Here is a 24,198-nt window from a genome sequence, read left to right on the forward strand (position 1 = left end):
ATTTTTTAATGGTTCGATCTAATTCGATTATACTGTCTGAACCTCACAAGAAAACTGTAAGAAAGAAAAACAAGAACTTCTTCCTATATTCTTAGTTTTTTTTATATTTTTTATATAAAAGCTAATTTCCATTACTTTTCCTTTTCCATAACTTACTGAATAACACTACTTTTTCACTTTTAAAGGAACCAGAAGAAATCTGGGCTAATTATAAAGAGTGGAAAATCACTAAAAATACTCTGGGGAAATACACATTATTTGTATAATATATTCAATATATTCAATGAAAATTAATTGTTTAACTATTTTCTAGCCCTTGTATAAGTACCCTTTGGTTAGCAGTTAAAATATTCTTTTAATTTGGTTGTTTCTCTTAATATGGGCATAGAATTGTCTAAGATGTAACATAAGTTTCTTCTTTGCATATTAATGTAAAAAATTTTAGCATTACATCTTGTATCTACAGTATTAATAAAATTTTATTCCAAATGGAAAACATAGTTATAATGTCTCATCGAAATATGTGACGCAAAATGGGTTTCTTACGCAAGCTCTTATTTCTTAAGTCTTTCAAGCTTATAAAGATTATCGAAATTATTTTAATCAATTCACCATGGATGAGTTATGATTACTAGAAGCGTTTCAGTTAGTTACCACCAGACCGACATTATGAGACCGATATAAGCATAAAGTTGAGGTATTTAATTCATAATGAATATAGGAAACATGAGGAAATCAGTAATATAAGTGTTGTAAACAATGAGAAAATATTAAAGATGGGCACATAAAAGTAGACTTATACTGCAATTAAATTTAGTAAAATGAACCCTAAAAAGGTCGTGGAAAATAATTCATGCCTTTTTTTCTTATGTCTTACTATTTTTTCTGTTTCATTTTTAGCTTCCCGAATGACGGCGCGAGCTTACTTCCAACAAGTGGGCAAGCTCTCCCCCATGGACCTCAAGCTTCAAGAGGAAGACATGACGACCGAGAAGCAATTGGAATCAATGAATTCCCATTCACCACAACCTCAGCACAAATTTTCAATCGATGACATTCTTTCTGGCAGCACTGGCAACACCAGCAACGGTCGTAGCAGTAATCTCGCCAATCTTCCAACTTCTGCCATCCTCTTGCGAGCAGCAGCCAGAGCTAACCGCATGAAAGAGGATGGACATTTTCCTCTTCCAAGGCCACCTGTATGCGTGAGGCCAACGCCTGTGGCCTTCCACCCCAGTCCACTATATCCATCGAGGTCAGATGCAACTTCGTTGACTCTAGGGTATCTGGCTCCAGCCCTGGGTCTGGAATCTGGAGCTCACATTCCACACCACCCTCAAGGGGATGTAGCTCCTCATCATCAGGCGGGGACCTCTTTTCCAAACTATGCCGTCACCACTGCAGCATCTGCTCTCAGCAATTATGGCACGTGGTTAGGAAGACCTCCATTTTTCACATTGTCAGGTGTGTTTCCGTTTCTTTCTTTCGTCTAAATCATTCTATTTAAAAATTTGAAAAAGTCTTTTAATATCTTAAAATTATGTTTAAAGATAAATTTAAATAAGAGTATCTTTCATTCTTTAGCTTTGGAAAAAAAAATCAAACATTGAATTAGAAATTTTGATATTGTTACGAATTTGAAATTTTGTTTCTTGAACAGTTAGTTTTAGAGGGAGTTTTACAAATGTTTTAATGGATATTGAATGTACACTGAAAAAGAAAAGAAACCTCAAATTTAGGGATTATTTAGTGATTTTAGTGACGAAAATTTCCTGTTATTATAGGCGAAATCTCTTTTAGGACACAAGATATACTGATTTTTAATTTTTCAATGCTGTGTCAGAAAATCTGTATTACAAGTAGACTAACGTGAATGAAGTTAATAAAGAGAACTCTATCTTTGGAATTTTGATTGCGAAGAGAGTTCTTCTATTGCTTTATACTTAGCACTTTATGCTATGCTAGATAGCTAGATTTATTATATACTAGCCGCCTTTGGCGACCAGCCGGTTCGCCGATCTTAATGTTCGCTAAAATTTTAATAATTTAATATTTTATGCAATTCCAACTTTAATAGATTCTTCAGCAAAATATTTTAAAACTTCACATTTTGATAGTCATATAATTCACTCATAATATTATAAAGGCCTTCAGTCATAACGTGATATGTATCTCTCAAATTTTCTGTTAGCTCCCGTAGAATTTATGCTTTAAATTAAAGTGTAAATGATGAATCTGCAATTAATATAATAATATTTTTTTACTGAAACAAAGCATTTTTTTTAATAATATGATTACTGATAATAGAGTCACTGAGCGTTTAAACTTTATGGGCACTAAAGAATATCTTTCTTAATTTATGTAATATCTCAAGAATTTGTCAACAAAATTTTCTCAGATTCATCATGAACAGATCGATTCATTAACAATGTTTCATTTTAAATGCATCAAACACTAAGAAAATAAAATGAATCGTTTAAAATAATCGGTCGAAAACAGGTTTAAAAAAACTACTTAAAAAACGATGTACTTAAAACTATAAGCATATACAAAAAATATATAACTAACATAAATACAATTTACTTACAAAAGCATACAACTAACCTAAAAGTAATTTAAATCATCCGTTGATAATGGTTGCCATGCCAACAATCAGAACACAGTGCGCATGCGTGAATTTTCTTCGCCTTTTACGATAACGCAAATGCGTGAATTTTTCTACGCCAGTTGGGGTGACGCTATGCAGATTATACATTTTTAATTTCCTTTATTCTGTGTTATTTTAATTCAAAAGTACTTCAGAATGAATCTAAAACATGGATTAATTAACAACGTTTAATTTTAAATGCATTAAACATTAAGAAAATAAACAGAATCGTTTGAAATAATCCGCCGAAAACTCTCAACCCTAGCCTCATTACTGTTGGGAGAAAAAAAGAACTAAAGCCTAAATCATTTGGCGTTGGGGAAAATGGAAGATTATTTTGGCGGAAAAGTTGGCGGTGGGGAAAATGGAAGATTGTTTTGGCGGGAAAGTTAGTTTTTAATTAATAATTAAAATTCTAATTAAAATTTCAAAAAAAGGGACCCCAGGTGCACATTCCCGACCTCTAAGGTATACATGTACCAAATTTGGTAGCTGTATGTCAAATGACCTGGCCTGTAGAGCGCCAACACACACACACACACATTGAGCTTTATTATAAGTATATAGATTTGCTGGCTGCTATAGTGTGACGTTAATTTCTATAAGTGATGTCTTTGTGCTTACTCGAGCTCTGTTTTGCTATCTCTGATTCTTGTTTTTTTTTCTTTTATAATTTTGTATCTACCTTAATTAATGAATAATGCACCGCTATTCGTAACGAGTTTGTTCCCAAGCAGCAAGAGAAGTCGCTAAACGATTGGCCAAGCATCGCAGCCATCTGATATACGCCGCCCGTATTTTGCCAATGTCACCTTTGCATTGGCGCGACATCGGATTTTGACCATATTTTTTTCTGTCGCCTCTGAAGATCGCTTTTTCATCGGGGCGAACTCCTACGGCGACTTAGTGAAAAAGACCGGCTCAAAGCAATCGGCCCATAGTCGCCTCGATGTCGGGAAAGTTGCTTTTCCTAGGTGGCGCTATGCGAACATATTTTAGAAATTTCCCATGAATCACCTGGCGTGTATTGGATTTTGAAATTCAACCAGCAACGCATACTGTCATTTCAAGAAACTTGGTAAGTGTAAAGTTTTTATTATTATATATTTGTAAATAATATATTATTTATTCTAAATAGTGAATAAAAAAGATTATTTTTGTTGAAGCCGTTTGAACTCGTTGCTTAACATGGAGTTGCACGTGATATTATTAGCGTTAGGCGTAAGCTACGATTATCATTTCTTTTCTTGTTTGTATTCTTTTCAAGTAATTTTATTTCCTATCTTTTTTTTTTTTTTTTTTTTTTTGTCTGTTCTTAAATTATTGCAGATATTTTTCCATTTCATTTACAATGCCTTTCCTTTTGTTAACAACAATTTCTAATGAAAAAAGTTTTTTAAAAAATAGTAAATTGCGTTCTTATGTTTTGGTTTTGCAATAACATTTGTGTTATTATTTTTATTTCGACATAAGGCTAAAAAAATAGATTAGCAGAATATATTTATTGTAAATTTCAAAAAAAAAAAAAAAAATCTTTAAAACTTGCAATTATGTAGTTATATTTGAATACTCTTATGTGAATAGTTTATAATTATTTCACCTTTCATAAAATAGTAACATAAATTTTACACCCATTAGTTTATATTATTTTTCTCTATTGTCCTAAACATTATTATAATATTTGCCTATATAGTTTTATCAGATTGAAAACATTATCAAGCTTATGAAGTTCTATATATCTATTTTACTCCTTAATTACATATCTCCAATTGTCAACAAATATTTTATTTGTACTTTTAAAAGAAGTGAAAGCTCAATCATTATTCTAATTAAGGAATATGTTTTTTAGGTTCATCAAATCTGCAAAAAGAAGAGTGAACTTGAAGAAAAGTATATGTATAATTCTTTATATGTATTACCAGCAAATATGAAATCCAGTATTCTATAGAATGGCCAAGCATTGTATATAATGCGTAAAACAAGCCAGTAATGTATGAAACAATTTGTATTTCATACATTTTCTAAGCATTCTATAGAATGCCAAATGATAACCTGGCAAAGTATGAAATACATCTCTCATTCAATGAAATAAAAATTTTGTGCAACCTTTGTTTCAAAACTGAAAATGCAATTAAAGATAAAATAAATTTTAAAATTGATCTATAAATATAAACAAAAAAAAAATTTCTCACTATTTTTTTGGAAACTACTGTGCAAGTTTCTATTCCTGACTTCAAGAAAGAGCAAAATATTGGAAGTTATAATTAATGTGACGGAGTATGGTTTCTACCTACTTGGAACATCAGAAGGAAATTTAAAACAATTATATGTCCCAATTCACTTTATATCCTAAGAACTTGTTTAGAATTGAAGATATTCCAAATCAGAAAATTTCTCTCTGGTCAGTTGCAATTACTCAGAGCAGTGGAAGCAATCAAGGATTTATCAGATGTATGTGTTTAAGTGCCAAAATATGTAATGTCTTTTCGTGAAAAATGTAGTAAAACTTCAAAATGTTGCAATGTGATAGGCTTGAATGACAAGTAGGTAAATTTTAATTTCTGATTTTTTTATCTGAAAACTTATTTGCCTTAATTAGAAAGGCATAAATTTTGTTTTGTACAAATTTTATTTTTCTATATAATTTGAATAATTTTTTTTAATGGCAACCTCATTATTTTTTCAGACTGACAATTCAAGTGATTTTAATTCTATTTAGCTTAGTTAATTTTCCTTTTCATTTACAATTTTTCTATGAAAGAAGTTTAATAAAGTATTAAAAAACATTTTTATATTTTGGTATTGAAATAACATTTGTGTAATTATTTTTATTTTGACATGAGGCTAAAAAAAAGTTTAGCAGAATGTTAAGTTGAGTTAAACTTCAAAAAAAAAAACTTTAAAACTTGAGATTATGCTGGCACTTTTGAGTTCTCTTATATGAATAGTTTCAAAGTATTTCGCATTTCATATAACAGTAACATAAATTTTACTCCCATTAGTTTGAGTTTTTTTTTTCTTTATTATCCTAAACATTATTATAAAGTTTGCTTACACAGTCCAGTATCAGAACAAAAATATTATGCTTATGAAGTTCTATAAGACTTTTGCTTGTTAATTACTCATCTCCACTTGTCAACAAATGTTTTATTTGTACTTTTAAATGAAACGAAATCTCAATTACTATTATAATTGTTTTCTAGGTTCAGCAAAAAGGAAAAATGAAATGTATAAATAAATGTATAATTTTTTATATGTAGCTGAAGATTCAGTTATACATATATAGAATATTTATATAAATGTGTGTGGATTTTTAGAAATTTCAAACTCTTCAAGTATTACATAATAAATAAATTTTTTATAAATTACTTTGTGTCAATATTATTTATTCTTCTAAATTATAAGTCATAGTTTCAGGATTTTGCTTGGGTGTATAAGTCATTACAGAAAATTCAGTAAAAAATTTCAAGTAAATTATTATTTTACTTTGTATTTCTAAAATATTATTTAATGAAGGTCTTTGTAAATAAATTGTTTTGCATAGTTGTTTTTCTTTTCTCCTAAAAATAAAGAGGGGAAAATAATAATTAAAAAAATATTTGTCTAAAGAAATTTTGTATAATTGTAAGTAGTGTTTACATTTTTAGGTATGGAGTTTTTGTAAAATATTCAGAGTTAATCATAGATCAAATTTGGTTCTTGTGCCATGAAACAAAACCAAACTAATCATAGATTTTAAAAAAAATTAGAAATTTTAAGTAAATTGTTAATTTGTGCTTGTAAAATGTTATCAATTGGACATTAGCTAACACTAACATTTGTAATAAGGTATAAAATTTCTACACCATAAAGTAACTTTGTAAGTTAATAATAATAAAGTAATTTTGTAAGTTAATAATAAGATTTCGTATAAGTGAAAGAAGTGTTGTATTTTTGTGCATGGAATTTTTGTGAAACATATTTTTCAAATATTCAGAGTTAATCATAGATCAAATTTGGTTATTTTGCCACAAATCTAAACCTCACTAAACATAAATTATGAAAATATTAGAAATTTGAAGTAAGTTATTAAATAAGAAGTAAGTTTGTGCTTGTAAATTGTTGTTTATTGAATATTAGCTAACACTAACATTTATAATGAGGTTTAAAATTAATGCAATATGAAGTAACTCTGTAAATTAATAGTAAATAAAATTTCCTATAAGGGGAAGAAGTGTTCCATGTTTGGGTATGGAATTTTTGTGAAATATTCAGTGTTAATCATTAATTAAATTTGGTTCTTGTGCTACAAAACCAAACAACTAAATATAGATCAAGAAAATATTAGAAATTTGAAGTAAATTATTAATTTGTGCTTGTAAAATGTTGTATGTTGGACATCAACCAACACTAACATTTATAATGTGTAAAATTTCTACAACTTGAAGAAACTTTGCATGTTAATAGTAAATATAAGGAATTTTGTAGAATTGAAAGAAGTGCTGCATTTTTGTGTATGGAATTTTTGAGAAATATTCAGTGTTAATCAAAGATCAAATTTAATTCTTGTGCCATAAAACCAAACTAATCATAGATAATAAAAAAAATATTAGAAATTTGAAGTAAATTATTATTTTGTGCTTGTAAAATGTTATCTATTGGACGTTAGCTAACACTAAAATTTATAATGAGGTATAAAATTTCTTCATGAAGTAATTTTGTAAAGTTAATAGTAAATAGAATCAGTAAAATTGAAAGAAGCGTTACATTTTTGTGCATGGAATTTTTATGAAACATATTTGTGAAATATACGGAGTTTAACATAGATCAAATTTGGTTATTTTGTTACAAATCTAAACCTCACTAAACATAAATTATGAAAATATTAGAAATTTGAAGTCACTTATTAATTTGTGCTTGTAAAATGTTTTCTATTGAAGAAACATATAATAGGAATTATATAATTTAGTGTTTTAAACTATTTTTAACCAATGCATTAAATTTTAGGGTGTTAAAATAGGAATTTGTGTTTTATTCATTATTCTTTAGGAATTATTTGTTTATTGCTCACATTAAGCAATATAAAAGTGTGTATAGTAAATATATATATATATATATATATATTTAATAGGAATTATATATTTTTCTGTTTCGAATTTTTATAAAATAGCTTTTAAAAACAAATGATATAGGCAATATATATAATACATCTACTTTTAAATTTCTAATATCAGTTAAAATCATACTGATTAATTATATAATTGAAACTATGATTATGTTAACATTTCTTCCCATGCATTAAACAATGAAAATAAATAGGAAATATCAATGAAGGAAATAAATCTTATATGTAGATAGATGTTCAGGGGATCAAATTTAAAATTATTTCAGATAATTTTAACATTTATTTTTTTTAAAGAACAGTAAAAAAATGTCATTTAAACATTTTATAGGGTAAAATTGTGGTAAAATCTATGCTATAATAATAGTTAAAAAAAAGTTGGAAGAATTGTTAGAATGACATTTTCCATGAATTTTTATCGAAAACAAGTATTTTATGGAATTTTAAATTTATCAAAATAAATAACAAACACTATTATTAATAGGTAAAAAAGAAAAGTAAACTATTCAAAATATCTCGTATTTTCAGGCTTTTGACAAAATTTTGAAAGTATGATAGTTTTAAATATTATGACACTAGTTTCTAGAGTTTGAGAAAATTGAATAACCATTAAACTAATATTTCAATTTGACACCAGCAAGTGTTCAGAAATAAATTGCCTATTGATTGGCATTTGGTTGCCCATTGCTAAAATACATGGGGAAATGATTGGTATTGGGTCGCCCATTGCTAAAACACATGGGGAAATGATTGGTATTGGGTCGCCGATTGTTAAAACACATGGGGAAATGATTGGTATTGGGTCGCCCATTGCTAAAACACATGGGGAAATGATTGGTATTGGGTCGCCGATTGTTAAAACACATCGGGAAATGATTGGTATTGGGTCGCCCATTGATAAAACAGGTCGCGAAATGCTTGGTATAACGTCGCCCGTGATAATAACAAGTCGCCAAAGGATCGGCAAATTCGTCGAAAACAAGTCGGGGCGACCATCGCGCGGCGAACCGCCGGGGGACATGACCAATGTCGGGGCGAGATCGCCTCCGATCTCGCCCCAATCTCCCTCGTTCCGTGGGGCGATGGTTGGCCAACGATCTTTTGCTGCTGGGGTTGGATTTCTCATCGAGCACCCACAAGATGAATGATCTGTAACAGTATTCATTGAAATGATTTTCATTTTAAAGAAAGGAACTATAATTTATATGGTATGTTTGTGTAAAACGTACCGTTATTAATCAAATAAGAAATGAGTATACTGGTATTCTCTAGTAAGGAGGGTTGAAGTTAACTGAATCGCCTTCTAAAGCTTAATTCGATTGCTTAATTTTGTATCTACCTGTTTATAACTGTTTGCTAATGTTTCGATATAATTTTGTTCTTTAAAACAATTTTCTTAGATTTAGTTCTAAGTGTTTAGTATTTTTTAATCATTCTAAACGCATTATCCATTGATGTCACACAAGTATAACTTCCATTGAAATATTTTCGCGATGTTTCAGCTATTGTTTGCCACATTTGAAGAAATATTTAAAGTAATAATGCATACTTTCGAAACTATCTATATCGTTTGATAGAAACTAACTGAAACTGAGAAGCACTCAAAAAGAGAAAAATCTGATTTAAAATGGAAAATAGGCCTATAAAACTAAACGAAAAAACTAAGCCTTATTTCAAAATATATGAATTCCAATATCAAAAATCTTCCAATGGTAATATAACAGGAATTATTAGTGAAAAATAATCAATAGCATTGCATAGATTTCTTTTTGTAAATTTTATTATTTAATATTTGCAAGGTATTTGTTGTAATTACTTTAGTGGTAGCAGGTGGCATATTAAAGAAACAATATGTAAATTCACACGCAAAAAAGAGAGATGAAATAAACTTTGCAGGTTCCACAAATGTGGATTTAACACAAATAAGCAAACAGAATCTTATTTAATAAAGAGGTGTGATCCCAGCTATAAAATAATAGAGAAAAGCAAACGTGAAATTAAAACTCGGAGATCCATTCGCTCATCGCTTAATTCACTCACTAGTTTCATGCTAACTCCGGTATACAAAGCATCTAAATATTCCTATATTTCTTCATGAAATTAGGAAAATTTACTAAGAGTGAAGGTGATAAAATACCACTTAAGTTTTCAAGACCTTTTTTTTTTTTTTTTTTTTTTCTCCCTTTCTTTTTTTAACTCGCCAATTTAGAGCCGAAATTGTTGTAAACTTAAGCTGCTTTGAAGATTGTCTTTAAAAAGAGTGTCATTAAAGACTGACTACGAAAATAATAATTTACACGAAATCATCTGTTTACAAAATAAATGTATAATATGTGAATAATTAAAAAGTACGAAATTTGATTAATTTAATTCTGAATATGAAATATTCTCAGAACATTAATAACATTATGAATAAAATTTCAATATTGTTCACGTTCAATATTTAAAAGAAGTCCTCTGAGTAAAAATTATTAGATCCTTGCATGTATTTTAATCAGCGACATCTATTGGTAAACATGTAAATGTATAAATTAAATGTATAAAAACCCAAATCATGGATCGCACCAAATTACATTTTCGACATTCATTGCTTTTTTTTGTTCGATTTGAAGAAGTCTGCTGCCGAAATTCATTAGATTCTTTTAGAAACTCATGGTGATCATATCCAACCGATATCCCAATTCTCGGTTTTGGTTTCAATAATTTACGAGGGATGATTTCGATGTCAATGACAAAGAGCGGCATGGGGGACAAAAAAAAAAAAAAAATTGTATTGGACTTTTGTATAAGTCTGTTATTGGACGAAAATAGAAAAAAGTAGTAGAAAATGTTTTGATTGATATATGTAAATATATTGTACCAATTTTTCTCAATAAATGCCTTTTTAAAGTGAAAAAAAATGATTGAAATACATGCTAGCACTTAATATTACAAAAAATGAAAAAGACCGCATTGAAATAATGCATCCAATTATTCTTTCTAAACTTAATTGGAAAACTTAAGAATTTACAATAACACATCTAAAGTTGTTTCCAGGAAATAATTGACAGTGTCCATGAAGGATGGCAGAACTTAATTGCTCGGACATCAAGCGCAATATCACCAAAACCCGAGGTTAAAACTTTCCTAAACTACTAAAGCTTATTCCAAACTTAGAGGTCCATTAAGAATATTCTCGAATCTTAGAATTAAAGCATCGTGGATAGTGGACAGGAAGAGAAATAAACAATTAAGTCACGTACTCTTCCAGAGAGCACCCTTTTCCCGTTGTCCGTCTTAAACTTGGAAGAATTCTCCACTAATAGCTTTACTTCCATGAGCAATTGACCAGGGGTCATTTAATTACCTTCTGGTAGGACTCTTTAAAGCTTCCTGGGATGCTTGTAAAGTAATTAACCTCGTTGCCAGCCGAGCGACACCGATATCTGTTTCCGCTAAATAGCTTATACAGTCCTTTCCACTTCATAAATGCTACAAACTTTATGTGACTCGTTTTGAAGTACTTGGCTTGCCAAGAAGGGGAAAAATTGGACACGCAACAGAATGGGTAGTACTGTAATGTCTTGGAAAATTCGTCCAATTGCTGCTTAAAGTGTTGTGTAGTAGAATTAAGAATTATTGTCCTGAGAGGTCAGTAGATGTAATTATTGAAATTAACAATAAGGCATTCTTGCGAGTTGGTGACTGGTCCGAGAAATAGTTATATAAATTGGTTTCAGAAAATCCATGTGTAGATAACCTTTACATGGATGATCTTTATGAGTTTTCTTTGTGAACAAGTAAGTTTAATAAAGCAAATTTAAACTATAATTATAGAGTATATGATTAATTCCACTAGCTAAAATTTGAGCAGAAAAATTTGAGATTTTCATTTGTTCCAAAAAATAACATTACAGAAACAAACTTTCGTAAACGAGACATTTGTAATTCGTCTATTAACAGAGCATGTATTATTTCAATCGATATCTATTGCTAGAGGAATAAATGCTTATGTGCTAACATTGTAATTGTGACACAAATTTTTCCTATTCTGACTGAAAGTCCATATTTCAGGGATCAATGCTTTTATTGCTTTCAAGTAAAACGGTTATATTATTAGTGTTGACAGTAAATCATCTTTTTGTCTCTTAAAATCCATAAAGTTTTCCTTAAAATCTATAAAAAAAATCTATCTAATTTCCCTTATTTCAATATAGAACACAAATCTTTCATTAGCTATGATTTATTATTTCTTTGATAATTTCTGAATCATATTATATTATTACTATAAAACGATGTCAGATTCTTTGAGTTATGTTTTTGTTGAATTCGTTGCTGTTTCAACTCGGTGAAAATTAAATACATATCTGGTAAGGTAAAACAAATAAACTGACTTTATCGTCACTAAATCCCGGACCAAACTTCAGAAAGTTATGAAAGGACTGAGTTCTCCAGGGAAAGATTTCATAAACAAAACTTATTTTTTGATTACACAGCCGATAGAAATATTTTACTTTTGCTCTGTTTCAAATATTAAGCTTCTAAATGAAAATTAGAAATTGATGATAATTTAATATAAAAGAAAAGAATAGATTATATGAGCATTTTCATAATAAAATAAATAAATAAAATAGAGATAAAAAAATTAAACATCATAAAATCAGTTTATATAGAATTAAACAATTACGTATTAAAACGAGTGAGATTTGATCCATAAAAACCATTAAATAAAAAATTTTCAATTTCCAAAATTAATTATTAAATTCCATTACATTTTAGATTTTGCTTCTTTGTTTTTCAAAAATTATGGATCTTTAATAAAGTTAAAACATTTCTATCATGTTAAAGAATTAGGTTGATAAATAACAGACAAAATTTTCGCAATTTGATGGCACTGAGTTGTGAATCTGGGTACCCATATAATAAGCCCCTTATAATATTTCAATTATATCTTTAAGGATATAATATTTCAATTCCCCTTATAATATTTTAATTATATAAGGAGATAATATTTCAATTATCTCCTTATAATATTTCAATTATCAATTATATTTCTCTTTAATTATCTTTCAATTATATAATTAAAGAAAATCGATACTTGTGAGTTATTAACTGCATGTTACTGACAAACAATTATTACGAAAGAACCCATTAACGTGTAATCTTTAACGATTAATCGCTGGAATGCTGGGTTTGAAACATGGAGATTTATCAAATTCGAGAGTTGGAATTTTTTGATGGTTGCGATATTTTCTTTTGTATATTTCGTATAGTAGAAATTAAAAAATAGAATGGAAGCTTAGCTATTGAGATCATGAGCTTTGATTTGAAATAAAAATTCTCGAACATGGTATAATGGTTAGGACTGGAGATTTGGTTTTGATTTTCCTAATTATTTTAAATATATAAATGAATTAATTTAAATATGTTAATTGTTATTGTCAGGATTTCACTATTATAAATACTTAATTGCTTAAAAATTTAATAAATATTATTGGTTATTAAATATTTATTAAATATTATTGATTAATCATCAAATCATTCAAAAGTAATTTTAAAAGGAACAAAAATTGCACGGATGCAAATATACATCTCTAAGCAGCATTTTGTTGACAAATTAATTCAGTAGAGTGTAAAATACTACAAATGTGATAAAACACGATTTTTTATTCCATGCATTTGAAATTGTTTCTGTATAAATTAAAATAAAATAAACTTAGATATTAAAACATTTTTTAAGGAAGAGGTGACGTCTCAGTTTTCGCCCTGTTATTTAAATCTGAAAGATACTTTTTCTCCATTGCGCGATTTAAATATCTTGTGCCATTTAATAATAATAAATATCTTAGAATAAACGATGAGAAAAATTTCGTTCTATATATTCACTAAGAAATGTAGAAAACATCTTAAATTTTTGAAATTCAAGATGTGTGATGCATTTTCAATTTCTACTTTGAAGATAGACACAATTTTTTTTTTTTTTTTTAATTTTAGCACCAAAACCTTCAGGTAGAAGACCTAGGAAACCAGGTGTAGAAAGGAAACCCAGGCAAGCTTACAGTGCAAAACAGCTGGAAAGATTAGAAGCAGAATTCAAGGTACATTTCAATGAGTTTATTTATTTATTTTTTTGTTCTACTTCAATTATAGTATATGATTTCCATCTGAAAATCATCACATAGTGTAGAAAATTCTGTTCTGTAAGTGCTAAGAATATGTACCCTGCTCTTAATAGTGTAGAACCTGAAAGGTTGACGGAACAAAACTTTATAAATAAAACCAAACATGATTATCTTAAATAATGGAATGTACATGCATATTCTGCATTTTGATTTACTGAAAAAATAAATGCCTAGAAATATTTATCAATATATTCAAAGAAATAAATATGGGTTTCCAAAACATTGGTTATGACAAATATATTTAACTAGAAGATGTGTCCATCTAGATGACATCCTGCCAACATTATCTTAGATCTGATCGTCACTGATTAACTAACGAAAATTGTTGTATAAAGTATCATATACATTGCTAGAATATTTAAGAAACAAAGAATTATTATTTCCGTTATACTTCAGATATAACTACAAGATAGAAGAAAGACACTTGTTCAAACCTTCAGAGTCGCGTTCGACAACTCAATCCGACTAAAATTTCTTCCATGTAACCAGCTATAAGGGCTCTCTTCGAACAAGAATTCGACACAGAGAGTACAGGCCAGTACAGCATGTGACGTCACGGAGTCTCATCGTCATTCGTTTTGCAAAGCATTGCTCTCTAAGCGAGTCACTTTTTTTACATTTTATTTTGCTCATTCTACGAAGCTGTCATTATGCAAGATGTTCCTTAAGCAAGATTTGATTATATATACTGATACAATCATTATACTGTATGACGCAACTACATAGTGACAGTAATTTTTTTTTAAATTGATTCGTCAGTAGATTCGAAATTTTGATTAGAATATGTCTTTATTTATAAGAATTTATTTTTTCGAATTTTACAGTTATGTATCGGCAGACAGCATGTGGTGCATAGTATCCTAGCCAAATACGGACTAATTATTTGCTAAGAAAATCTTAAGTTATAGTATGTTTAACAGAAGAGGTCGTTGCCAAGAAGTTCTTGTTTCCGTCATGCACCAGATATTTTTTTCGAAGTTAAAAATTGAGTTTTGCTGTTGAATGCGCAAAAGTCAATTGTTCTCGAATTATTGTTTGTAGTTATTTGCTAAACTAAATTGCTGAGTGATATAGAACTTTCTATTATTTTTTTGTTTTCATAAATGATTCATAATTAATTTTAAAACTTTCATAATTGATTTTAAAAACTTTCATAATTTAAATTTTGTAAATCATTTTAGTTGAACCATTTCGAAAAATATTCTTGAAATATTTTTAAGTTTGTTTTTCAAGGAAAAAAAAAAGTGCAATATAACGGATTTTTTTATACTTCTAAATAATTTAAATAAAATCATATTGAATATTGAGAAAAAAGATAAAAGAAAACATTTTTGGATTAAAAATACGAGACTTTTAACTTTCTCTTTAACTTAAAGAGAATTACTCAATAAATTTATTATTTCATAAATAAAAAATAAAATAATCATAAATTATTTTATATATAATCTGTCTTTACGATTACCACTTTCAATTATTCAATATCAAGCAAATTATATAAGATCAGCAACCCGAATTTCTTCATACAATTTATTCGAAAAAGAATTTCCTCTTATAGAAAATTATTTAAAAATAAAAAAATAAAAAATAAGTGGAAAAATTCTGAATTTTTTAATTTATGTTTTATTGAATTGAATCTATTTTATGTGGAATTATTCCGATTGTTTTCTTATTTTAAAACGAAAGCCATTATGCAAACGATTTTTTTGTAACTGAGGATATGTTTAGCATACCACATTTATTCTATGATTTGTTTTTTTATAATCTTTTATTTGATGTAAACAGTTTTATTTAAGTTGTGTGATAATATTAAATAAAAATTACTTCGGAAACTTTAGTAGTATTCATTATTCTTTTTTTTACTGCATAAAAAAATCAATTTAAATTTAATATAACTTTTCAGGCTGAAACTGTAAACTTTGTATGAACTGTAACTGTATTTGCTTTGGTTTCAACTGACATTCATTGCTTTCGACTTTTATTTTCAGATTGACAAGTACCTGAGTGTCAGTAAAAGGATGGAACTATCCGCTGCTCTAAATCTCACAGAAGTACAAATCAAAACGTGGTTCCAAAATAGAAGGTAAATAAATTATCCTGCAGCTTGTAACTATACAGGTTTTTTTTAATTCATTTTTATGTAGACGTATTTAGGAAATATTAATATAACGACATTTCATCTTTTAAAAATTTTATAGCATATTCAAATAATGGAATTACTTCTATGGCAGCAATAATGATAGATATTATCTTTGTTTTAAAATCATTTGCTTTAGAATAAAGATGTAATATCATTTCAAGTAAATTTTATTAATATGTGATGAATTTATTTTCATTCATTTAAAAAATTTTTTATTAATTCTAAAATAACATACATTTTGTCATTTAACTATTTAATAATTGCGGTGTTTATTTCTATTTTTATAATACGATTTTATATAATATATTTTTCACACGAAATCAAAAAAAGATAGAGATTGTTAAGATTTAAGAACGATATGTGTTTTTCTTTTATTCTGTTGCTAATGATTATAAATACTCCTGAAATCGCATTTTAATTAATTTTATATATGTATTTTTTCTTATCATTGCTTTTATTGTCTCCAGGTACAGAAATAAATTTTTTTTTCTTCATCTACTGTACGATATCTTTCGTATATCCATTCTGCCCTGTTTCAATGTATTTGAATGCGAATAAAAAAAGATAGCTATCAGCAACTCTATATCAAGAGCATAGTATTATAGATTTATATGAGAATGTTTAATTAAATTACGAACGTTAAAACAAATGCTTTTATTTATTTATTTGCCTATTTTAAAAAGTTTTCAAATGAAGATATTATTTATAAGATTTTTGTAACTGCAGTCCTATTATTTAATTTCAGTGTTCTTGGCGTTAACCTTTTCGCTGTCTCATTACGAAGTAAAGTGAAAGTATTGTAATCATTAAAAATTCGAACTCCATATTTTGATGAATCCCCACGTTTCAGACATCCCTAAATCCGAAAAATATATCTTTCGAAAATATCTGTCTGTCTGTCGGCGACTATGGTAACTCAAAAACACTTTGACCTGGGATAGCACCTTTATTACAGAGAATTTAAAAAAACTTCGGAAAACCACTTCTGTTGGTTTTTTAATTTAGCTTTTCATTGATTCCTTCTTTCTTCTTATTCTTCTTTCTTTATTGATAAAGAAAATTTTTAAATGTAAGACCAGTATTACTTTCTTAAATTTTTAAATCTTTTTAAATGGAACTACAGAGTATGTTATCCCCTGAAACTGAATTTTGTATGTGTGTTGTGTGTATGCGTGTGTGCATGTGTGCGTGTGTGTGTGGGCGGTTTATAGAAATGTGAATTATTAAGTAACTTATTTTTTTCAAATTTTGCTTATGAATATCATGGCGCATTGATTTAGCGAAGATTTCATGACACATAATTAAAAAATTTCCCATTGCGCATGCGCAGTATTATTGTTCGTGTAAATAACATAATTTGCACCCAAGATTTGCTTAGAAAACTGAAAATAAAATTTCTAGAGTATTGGTAAGATATATTCTTAAATAATCTTGGCTCCTTGTATTTAACAATTGTTGGAGATACAAATTTTTGCTCAAAATAAATGATTTCATATTCCATGCTACAAACACATATTTAAGCTGTCATTCACATTGTTTAGTTAAATCTTGCATCATTCTTAAAAAATTTTAAATATGAAAATAATTATTTTTCTGCAGTTTTTAAAAATCGTTTGGAGAATTTTAAAGCTCTTGCATACAACAGATTTTTCCTGTTTTATTTTAAAATAGCAAACAAACGGATTTTCCAATATATTTATACAATTCCATATCCCTTGGTGGATTTGAACGAAATCCCATACACAAAATCCTTAACATCTATTTACAGCACTTTTAAAAAGCTTAAAAGCAGTAATTAATAAGGATTGATATTAAAACTCTATGACTTTGAATTATATGTGTTTCATTTTTTTCTTACATACTTATAGAACAAATAGATGCAGACAGAGTTGCAAATATTTGTTCTAATTTATGTATTATTATTCTACTAATTTGTATAAACGAATTTTTTTTAATTAAAAATTCTGACATGCGATAGTTATAATCTTTAGTATAAATATTTATTATATTATAAGTGATACTGATTTTAATTATATTTGCTAAAGTATTAGGAAGATTTATTGAAGGTTTTGTGGTGATTAACTAAACAATTAATCTTTTATTTGTAATAAAAATAAATTCTTTCCGTACATAGCTAGATATATCAGTTCTCGAAAAATATATCGTGTATTCAGAGTGTCTTATGAAAAATGGGTAAATATATTTTTTTGGAACCTAGCATACTTTGATCACCTATATTTGAAATAGAATGTTCGGAGTGTTAATGACAGAAAATATTAAGCTTAAATGTTTATGAGCTTTAATTGATATAAATAAAAATAATTGTAGTTGAATGTATGTGTAGTCATAGTCACTGACTCTCCGACCCGCCAGAAGGCACACGGATAAAGAAAACTGAATGACCGGACTGCCGCAACAGCAACATTGGAGGGACTGTGGTTGAGTCTTAAGGGCCATAACCGGCCACAGTACAACCCTTCCCGAAAGAAGTACGTCCCGTCATCGATGGGAGGAGCCAGATCCCCCACCTATTTATGTACCCACCAGGGTGGCGAGATCCAACCACCATATCGGAAGCATGTCATTTCGAGGTGTCCCCCCCGGGGGGTTGAGTGTATGCGTATACGTGCATGTTTTAAATCTCCTCCTAAATAGCTGGGTCGAAGGTATACTATAATCTTTTCAAAGTACAAAAATTATTTAAATATTCAATTAATTGGAAATTAAACAAAATTTTGCTTTCTTCTACAATAACTTTGATGGAAATTCTTCAGACAAAATATTTTTATATCATTTAAAAATTCAAAATTTCACTATTTCAACGCTCCTAATTTCATTTCTGTGTCATCTTTACTTCAATTGTTATAATTTTTTTAAAACATTAATGCAAAGGATTTTGAAATAAGGAAGTATTATTTAGTACAAGGATACATCAAAATTTTCATTTAATCTATTTTCTTCGATTTTATTTTTACTTTTATGATGCTTTTAAATGGTATGTAATATTTATAAGGTCTTTATTGGCTTGTAGACAGTAGAGATTTAATGATGTCCAAAAGTGAGAAATAAATCAATCACTAATGAATGCAAGAATGGTAAAATTTGGACAACAGCAATTTTAGGTAACGAGAAGGCAAGTAATAATATCAAGAGCGAGTGATTCGAAAATTATTTGTTTCAAAACGCTCATTAAAATCTGCGTTTGAGAATGTAATATGCACTACTAATGTAATACATACTAATAACTTACCGAAAAAATTAGCTAATAGTGGTTTTTAAAAATCGTCTAATTTAATTGATATTACAGTTTTAGTTTTAAAAAAATATTTTTTTAAACGGTAAAATTACTTTCGTGGTGTAAATTTTTTTTTTTTTTTATGGCTGCGTTTTTTTTTTTTTTTTTTAAAATATTACAATGCACTCCTGAGTATCCGGCCTAATGTGGTAGAAGGACTGCCCGGATAGCAAAAAAACCCGGATAGGCCAGAATTCTATGAATTTATTTCTTTGCCCGCCGATAAGAAGACAAAGTTTTTATCCAAAACCCATTGTAATCATACGTATTTTTTTAACTTCTTATTGAGTACTAAGCCCTCCATTTATCTCAATGTGGACAAAGCCGCGGCCAGGTGAATCATAGAAGCAGCTAAAGATAACGTATCAAGTTAAAATAGAAGGCTCTGTACTGGTAGTTTATATATATTTATATAGTTTCAAGGATTTATTAGAGAAAAAGTAAGTTAAAGGATATAAACTGTTCACATTTTAACATAAATTATGCAATGCCCAATTTAAATGCAGGGAACATAAACAAAACATTAACCGCAAATCGTAGGCCCATTTCTTAAGAAAATTGGCTCAATTGGCTCAACTCATTTTTCGCTGATAAATAATTGCGCAGATACGAAAAAGTAACCCTTTTCATATCTGTCCAAGAGTTCAAATTTAGTTTTTAGGTTTTGAAAAAGTCTTTGATACAATGGCTTAATAGCCTATGCCTTCCTCATTTAATTACGTTGAAAAAAAAAAAAAACTGAGCCGGATACTCCGAAGTGTATTGTACCCAAAAAATTCTGAGCAACGCCACTTCTATCACGTGCTTAATACTTCTCCAAATGAGCTTCTTTTGAGTCACAAGTGAGACCTTATTAAGCTAGAATAAAAACTGGATGAGTGATTTAATGCTTTCCCATCACCTATTAAAAGCTTTTATTATAATTTCTTGAAAAATAAAGCTTGTAAGGAAATAATAAATTTGTGAGTTTTACTTACTGAAAAAACAAAATTATTTTTCATGTCTTCGATGAAAAATATTATAATGAAAAAACAAAGAACAGTTAAATCTTCAATTCTTTTTTCTTATGATATTTGAATCCCTTTTGTTAATTAAAATTCTCTATGATGGTGATTATTTTTGCATCCAAATCTATTCTTTATCGAAAATCAGGTAAAATAAATTATTTTGTAAAATACTTTTGCCCTTTTTATTCTTTCTCTTAATTGCATCTTTTCTCATATTTATGTTTTAAAGTCAAAAAGAATGTTTTTTTTTCTCTTTACATTAGAATTAACACTTCTAAAATGTCATTTCTTAAGTTTATAAATTACAATAATTTGAGCTGGAATTATATTTAGTTCTGACTTATAATGTAAAAATTAAGAAGAGTTACTTCTTTGTTTTTAAATAAATGAAAATATTTTCGTTATTGTGCTTGTTTTCTTCATCTTGATTCAAAAATATTGTGCTTATATTGATTCTTTGATCCTTTTTGTTTGATCAAATGCAACTAAAGCTATACCATAATATATAACTAATTCCAGGTGCAATTTTCCCAAATTCAAGATTTTTTTTCCTATTATCTATCCTTATTAATTTCTTAAAATTTTTATCCATTAAATAAAGTATTTATCAAACCTTGATTAGCTAATTTATTCTGATTATATAGTCATTACATGTCTTTACAAGTGATAATTTATCGAGATATGACTGTCTGTATAAAGACGTATTTTATTGCATGCATGGTATATTGTGCAGAGATTATCTTTACATGATTTTCCTAGCATTTAACAAGAAAAAAATAATCGAGAATAACCTTTCCGGAAGTTTCACTCATACTCTCCAATAATTAGATTTCGTCTTATCCCCCCCTTCCTAAAACTGTGTGTTTTGAGTAAGGCCGCAAATGCCATTGGCGAACAATAGTTACGAAATAGAGATAAACGAAATAACGAGAAATGTTGCGAAATATAAGTGTGCATCTAATATTTTTACTTAATCTAAAAAATATATATTTAATGAATATTAAAGAAATATATATTTAATGAATATTAAAGAAATATATATTTAATGAATTGATTAAATATGAATATATATTTAATTAATATGTAGTGAAAGCTTATAATCCAGTTAACAACTACGCTGCACGAGCAATTGCTTTTGTATTGTGGTCATGTTACTGGACTGCGAACCTCAAGGTTGCAGGTTCTGTACTCACTCATAACAATCCGCCACATTGGTGGCCTCGGACGATGATCCTTCAACCTTCGTACAGCTGTTGTGGCGCCATCTACCCACAGCAAACCAAAGTCGTCTGACTCACTTGACGCAGCAATACAAAAAGGCTCAGGAACACAAAGCCGTCAGACACACTACACGCAACAGCAACCACTCACCCACACACGCTCGCCATAACGCTTGGCGCTAGTCGAGTGGGTACAGGCGCATTAGAATCAACAGCTACTACATCACCACTCAACAGCCATATCATTCGTCTCACCTCCGACTCACTGGAGGGAGAGTCTGTAGTAAGCCAGTGAACAGCTACGTTAAAAGAGCAATTGCTTTTGTATTGGGGTCATTTAACTGGACTGCGAACCACAAGGTCCCAGGTTCTATCCTCACTCATCTCAATTCTCTACAAATATATATGAAACGATTTGAACATGGATATATATATATTTAATGAATAATATGAATTGAATTGAACATGAATATATATGAATTGAATTGAACATGAATATATATTTAATGAATATATATGAATTGAATTAAATATAAATATATATTTAATGAATATATATTTGGGACGCCTTTATCCCAACTGATCAAAACCAGAATATTGCGTAGAGTTACAGCTGTAGTCACAAGATCACTATAGATTTGGTTCAAAATTTTATTATAATGTACATTTTAAATGCTGAATCTGTGTTACAATATTTATCTATCTAGCTCGCTGAATTTTGCAGTTATCGTGTTCATTCATATCCTGATAGACAGCTGGACAGACAGACTTTCTCCATGTGAATTTCGTTCAAAATTTGACAGAAATTTACAAATTAGATCCAAAGTTCACATACCGAATTTCATCCATATATCTCAAAGAGGATTTGAGTTATCATGTTCAGAGACAGATATAATATCAAATATATATTTCTCAAACTCAAATAAATCTCATACTCTCTAATAAAAGTGTTATGCCAGAGAGCGCCTTTAATGGCATTATCGTACAATAGTTACGAAGTATTTACCATTGGAGCGAATATAACATTTTTACTGAATCTATTGTGTAATCCTTGATGAGTTATTTGGCAATCAATCTCGCATGCGATTAATCTTATCGAAAATCATATTTGTGTTTTATACATGTTTTCCCCAACCAACTAAAACAAAATCTTGATAAAAAAATTACACTTGAAGTCACAAAATACCATAGCAAATCTGATATATTCAAGTATGTGCGATTTTGAATTATCGCATTTAAATGTTTCTGAAAGTAGAGATCGACAGACGGACAATCTTTCTTTGGATTTGGTTCAAAGTTTAAAAGTTGCCTACACTATAGATGTTAAACTTGTGTGCCGAATTTTATTCATCTAATTTATCTCTTTTAAGTTTGTAGTTAATCGTGTAAAATTATATTCGAATAATACGACAGACAAATTTCCTTTGAACGAATTTTGTTCAAAATTTGATAAAAATCTATAAATTTGGTATAAAGAGAGTACTATACCAAATTTCTTCTGTCTAGAAAAAACCGTTTTTGAGACTTTTTTTGTTACAGACAGACAGGCATTTTCCAAAAATGTGATTTTCGAACTCAGGAAGGTCTAGAACATGGAGATTCGGCAAAATATCGAGTTTGGATTTTTTGACGATTATTATATTTTCTCTGTACTATGTATATGAGAAAAAAAAGGGGAACCCCGTGAAATTCTAATTATTTTTGACGATTATGATATTTCTTCTCTATGTCTTGCACTAAAAAGTAAAATGTTAAGCTATAAAAATTGTTGCGTAACTTTTACGAAACTTGAACTTTGTACCTTTTTTTGTATTACCAGTGATTTTCTTATAATCCAGTGGTATGTTTAACTCCTTTCTGCTTATTTCTCTAGAACGAAGTGGAAGAAACAGCTGACAGCTCGCATGAAAATCGCTCACAGGCAAGGACTCTGGCCAGCTCATTATCTTCCATCTGCCCATGCCTTCGCGCCCTTCCTCAGCACCTCATACTGCCAGCTATCGTCTGCGGCACTTGGTGACAACATTGACATCACGAGGACGCCAGTCAGTGACAACGGAACTGCACCGCCAGACCTTGACGACAACAAATCGCTGGACGATAAGTGAAAAAAGTTGTCGTTGCTGCTGTATATATGTAATTCTGTTAATCGTGTTTTAACTCACATCATCAACAGAAATGATGAAATGCTTTAGAAATCCATGAAAAATGAATTAGCGTTGAGCTGAATTGTGATATTGCCGAAATACGAATTTTCTTTCCTTCTGTTCTGAATATTCAACACCTCAAATGAAATTCACAACAAGAAAAAAATTAATGATTGCTTAATAAAATGATATGAATTGTTTATTCAAATTCATTAAATTATAAATTAAATAATTCTGCGAAAAATTTAGAAGAGGATTTTTTTAGAATCACTGAAAAGTGAACTTGTGTATAATAATCAGATTCTAGCTAATTTCGTTTCTTTGTAAAGTTTCCCTGGGATTTTTTTTATGTAATTATAAAGTATTTTGATTGAATTTGAAAATATAAATGCAAAAAATTAACAGCCTTTTTTAAAAGTGGCAATGATAACATAAAAAAATATTTAAAAAAAATTTGCTATGTCCAATTTTTTTTTATTACAT

At 28.9% G+C, this 24,198-nt stretch overlaps 1 protein-coding gene across 1 annotated transcript; it reads left to right on the forward strand.

The window, feature by feature from the left end:
* The first annotated feature begins 980 nt into the window (after positions 1-980).
* On the forward strand, positions 981-23,676 carry LOC129972694 (homeobox protein MSX-3-like). The gene is made up of 4 exons (XM_056086921.1): positions 981-1,464; positions 13,722-13,825; positions 15,895-15,989; positions 23,442-23,676. The coding sequence occupies exons 1-4, from the start codon at positions 981-983 to the stop codon at positions 23,674-23,676; spliced, it is 918 nt and encodes a 305-aa protein (XP_055942896.1).
* Positions 23,677-24,198: the final 522 nt, after the last annotated feature.

Source organism: Argiope bruennichi, chromosome 1 (genome assembly GCF_947563725.1).
Source record: "Argiope bruennichi chromosome 1, qqArgBrue1.1, whole genome shotgun sequence".
Classification (NCBI taxonomy): domain Eukaryota; kingdom Metazoa; phylum Arthropoda; class Arachnida; order Araneae; family Araneidae; genus Argiope; species Argiope bruennichi.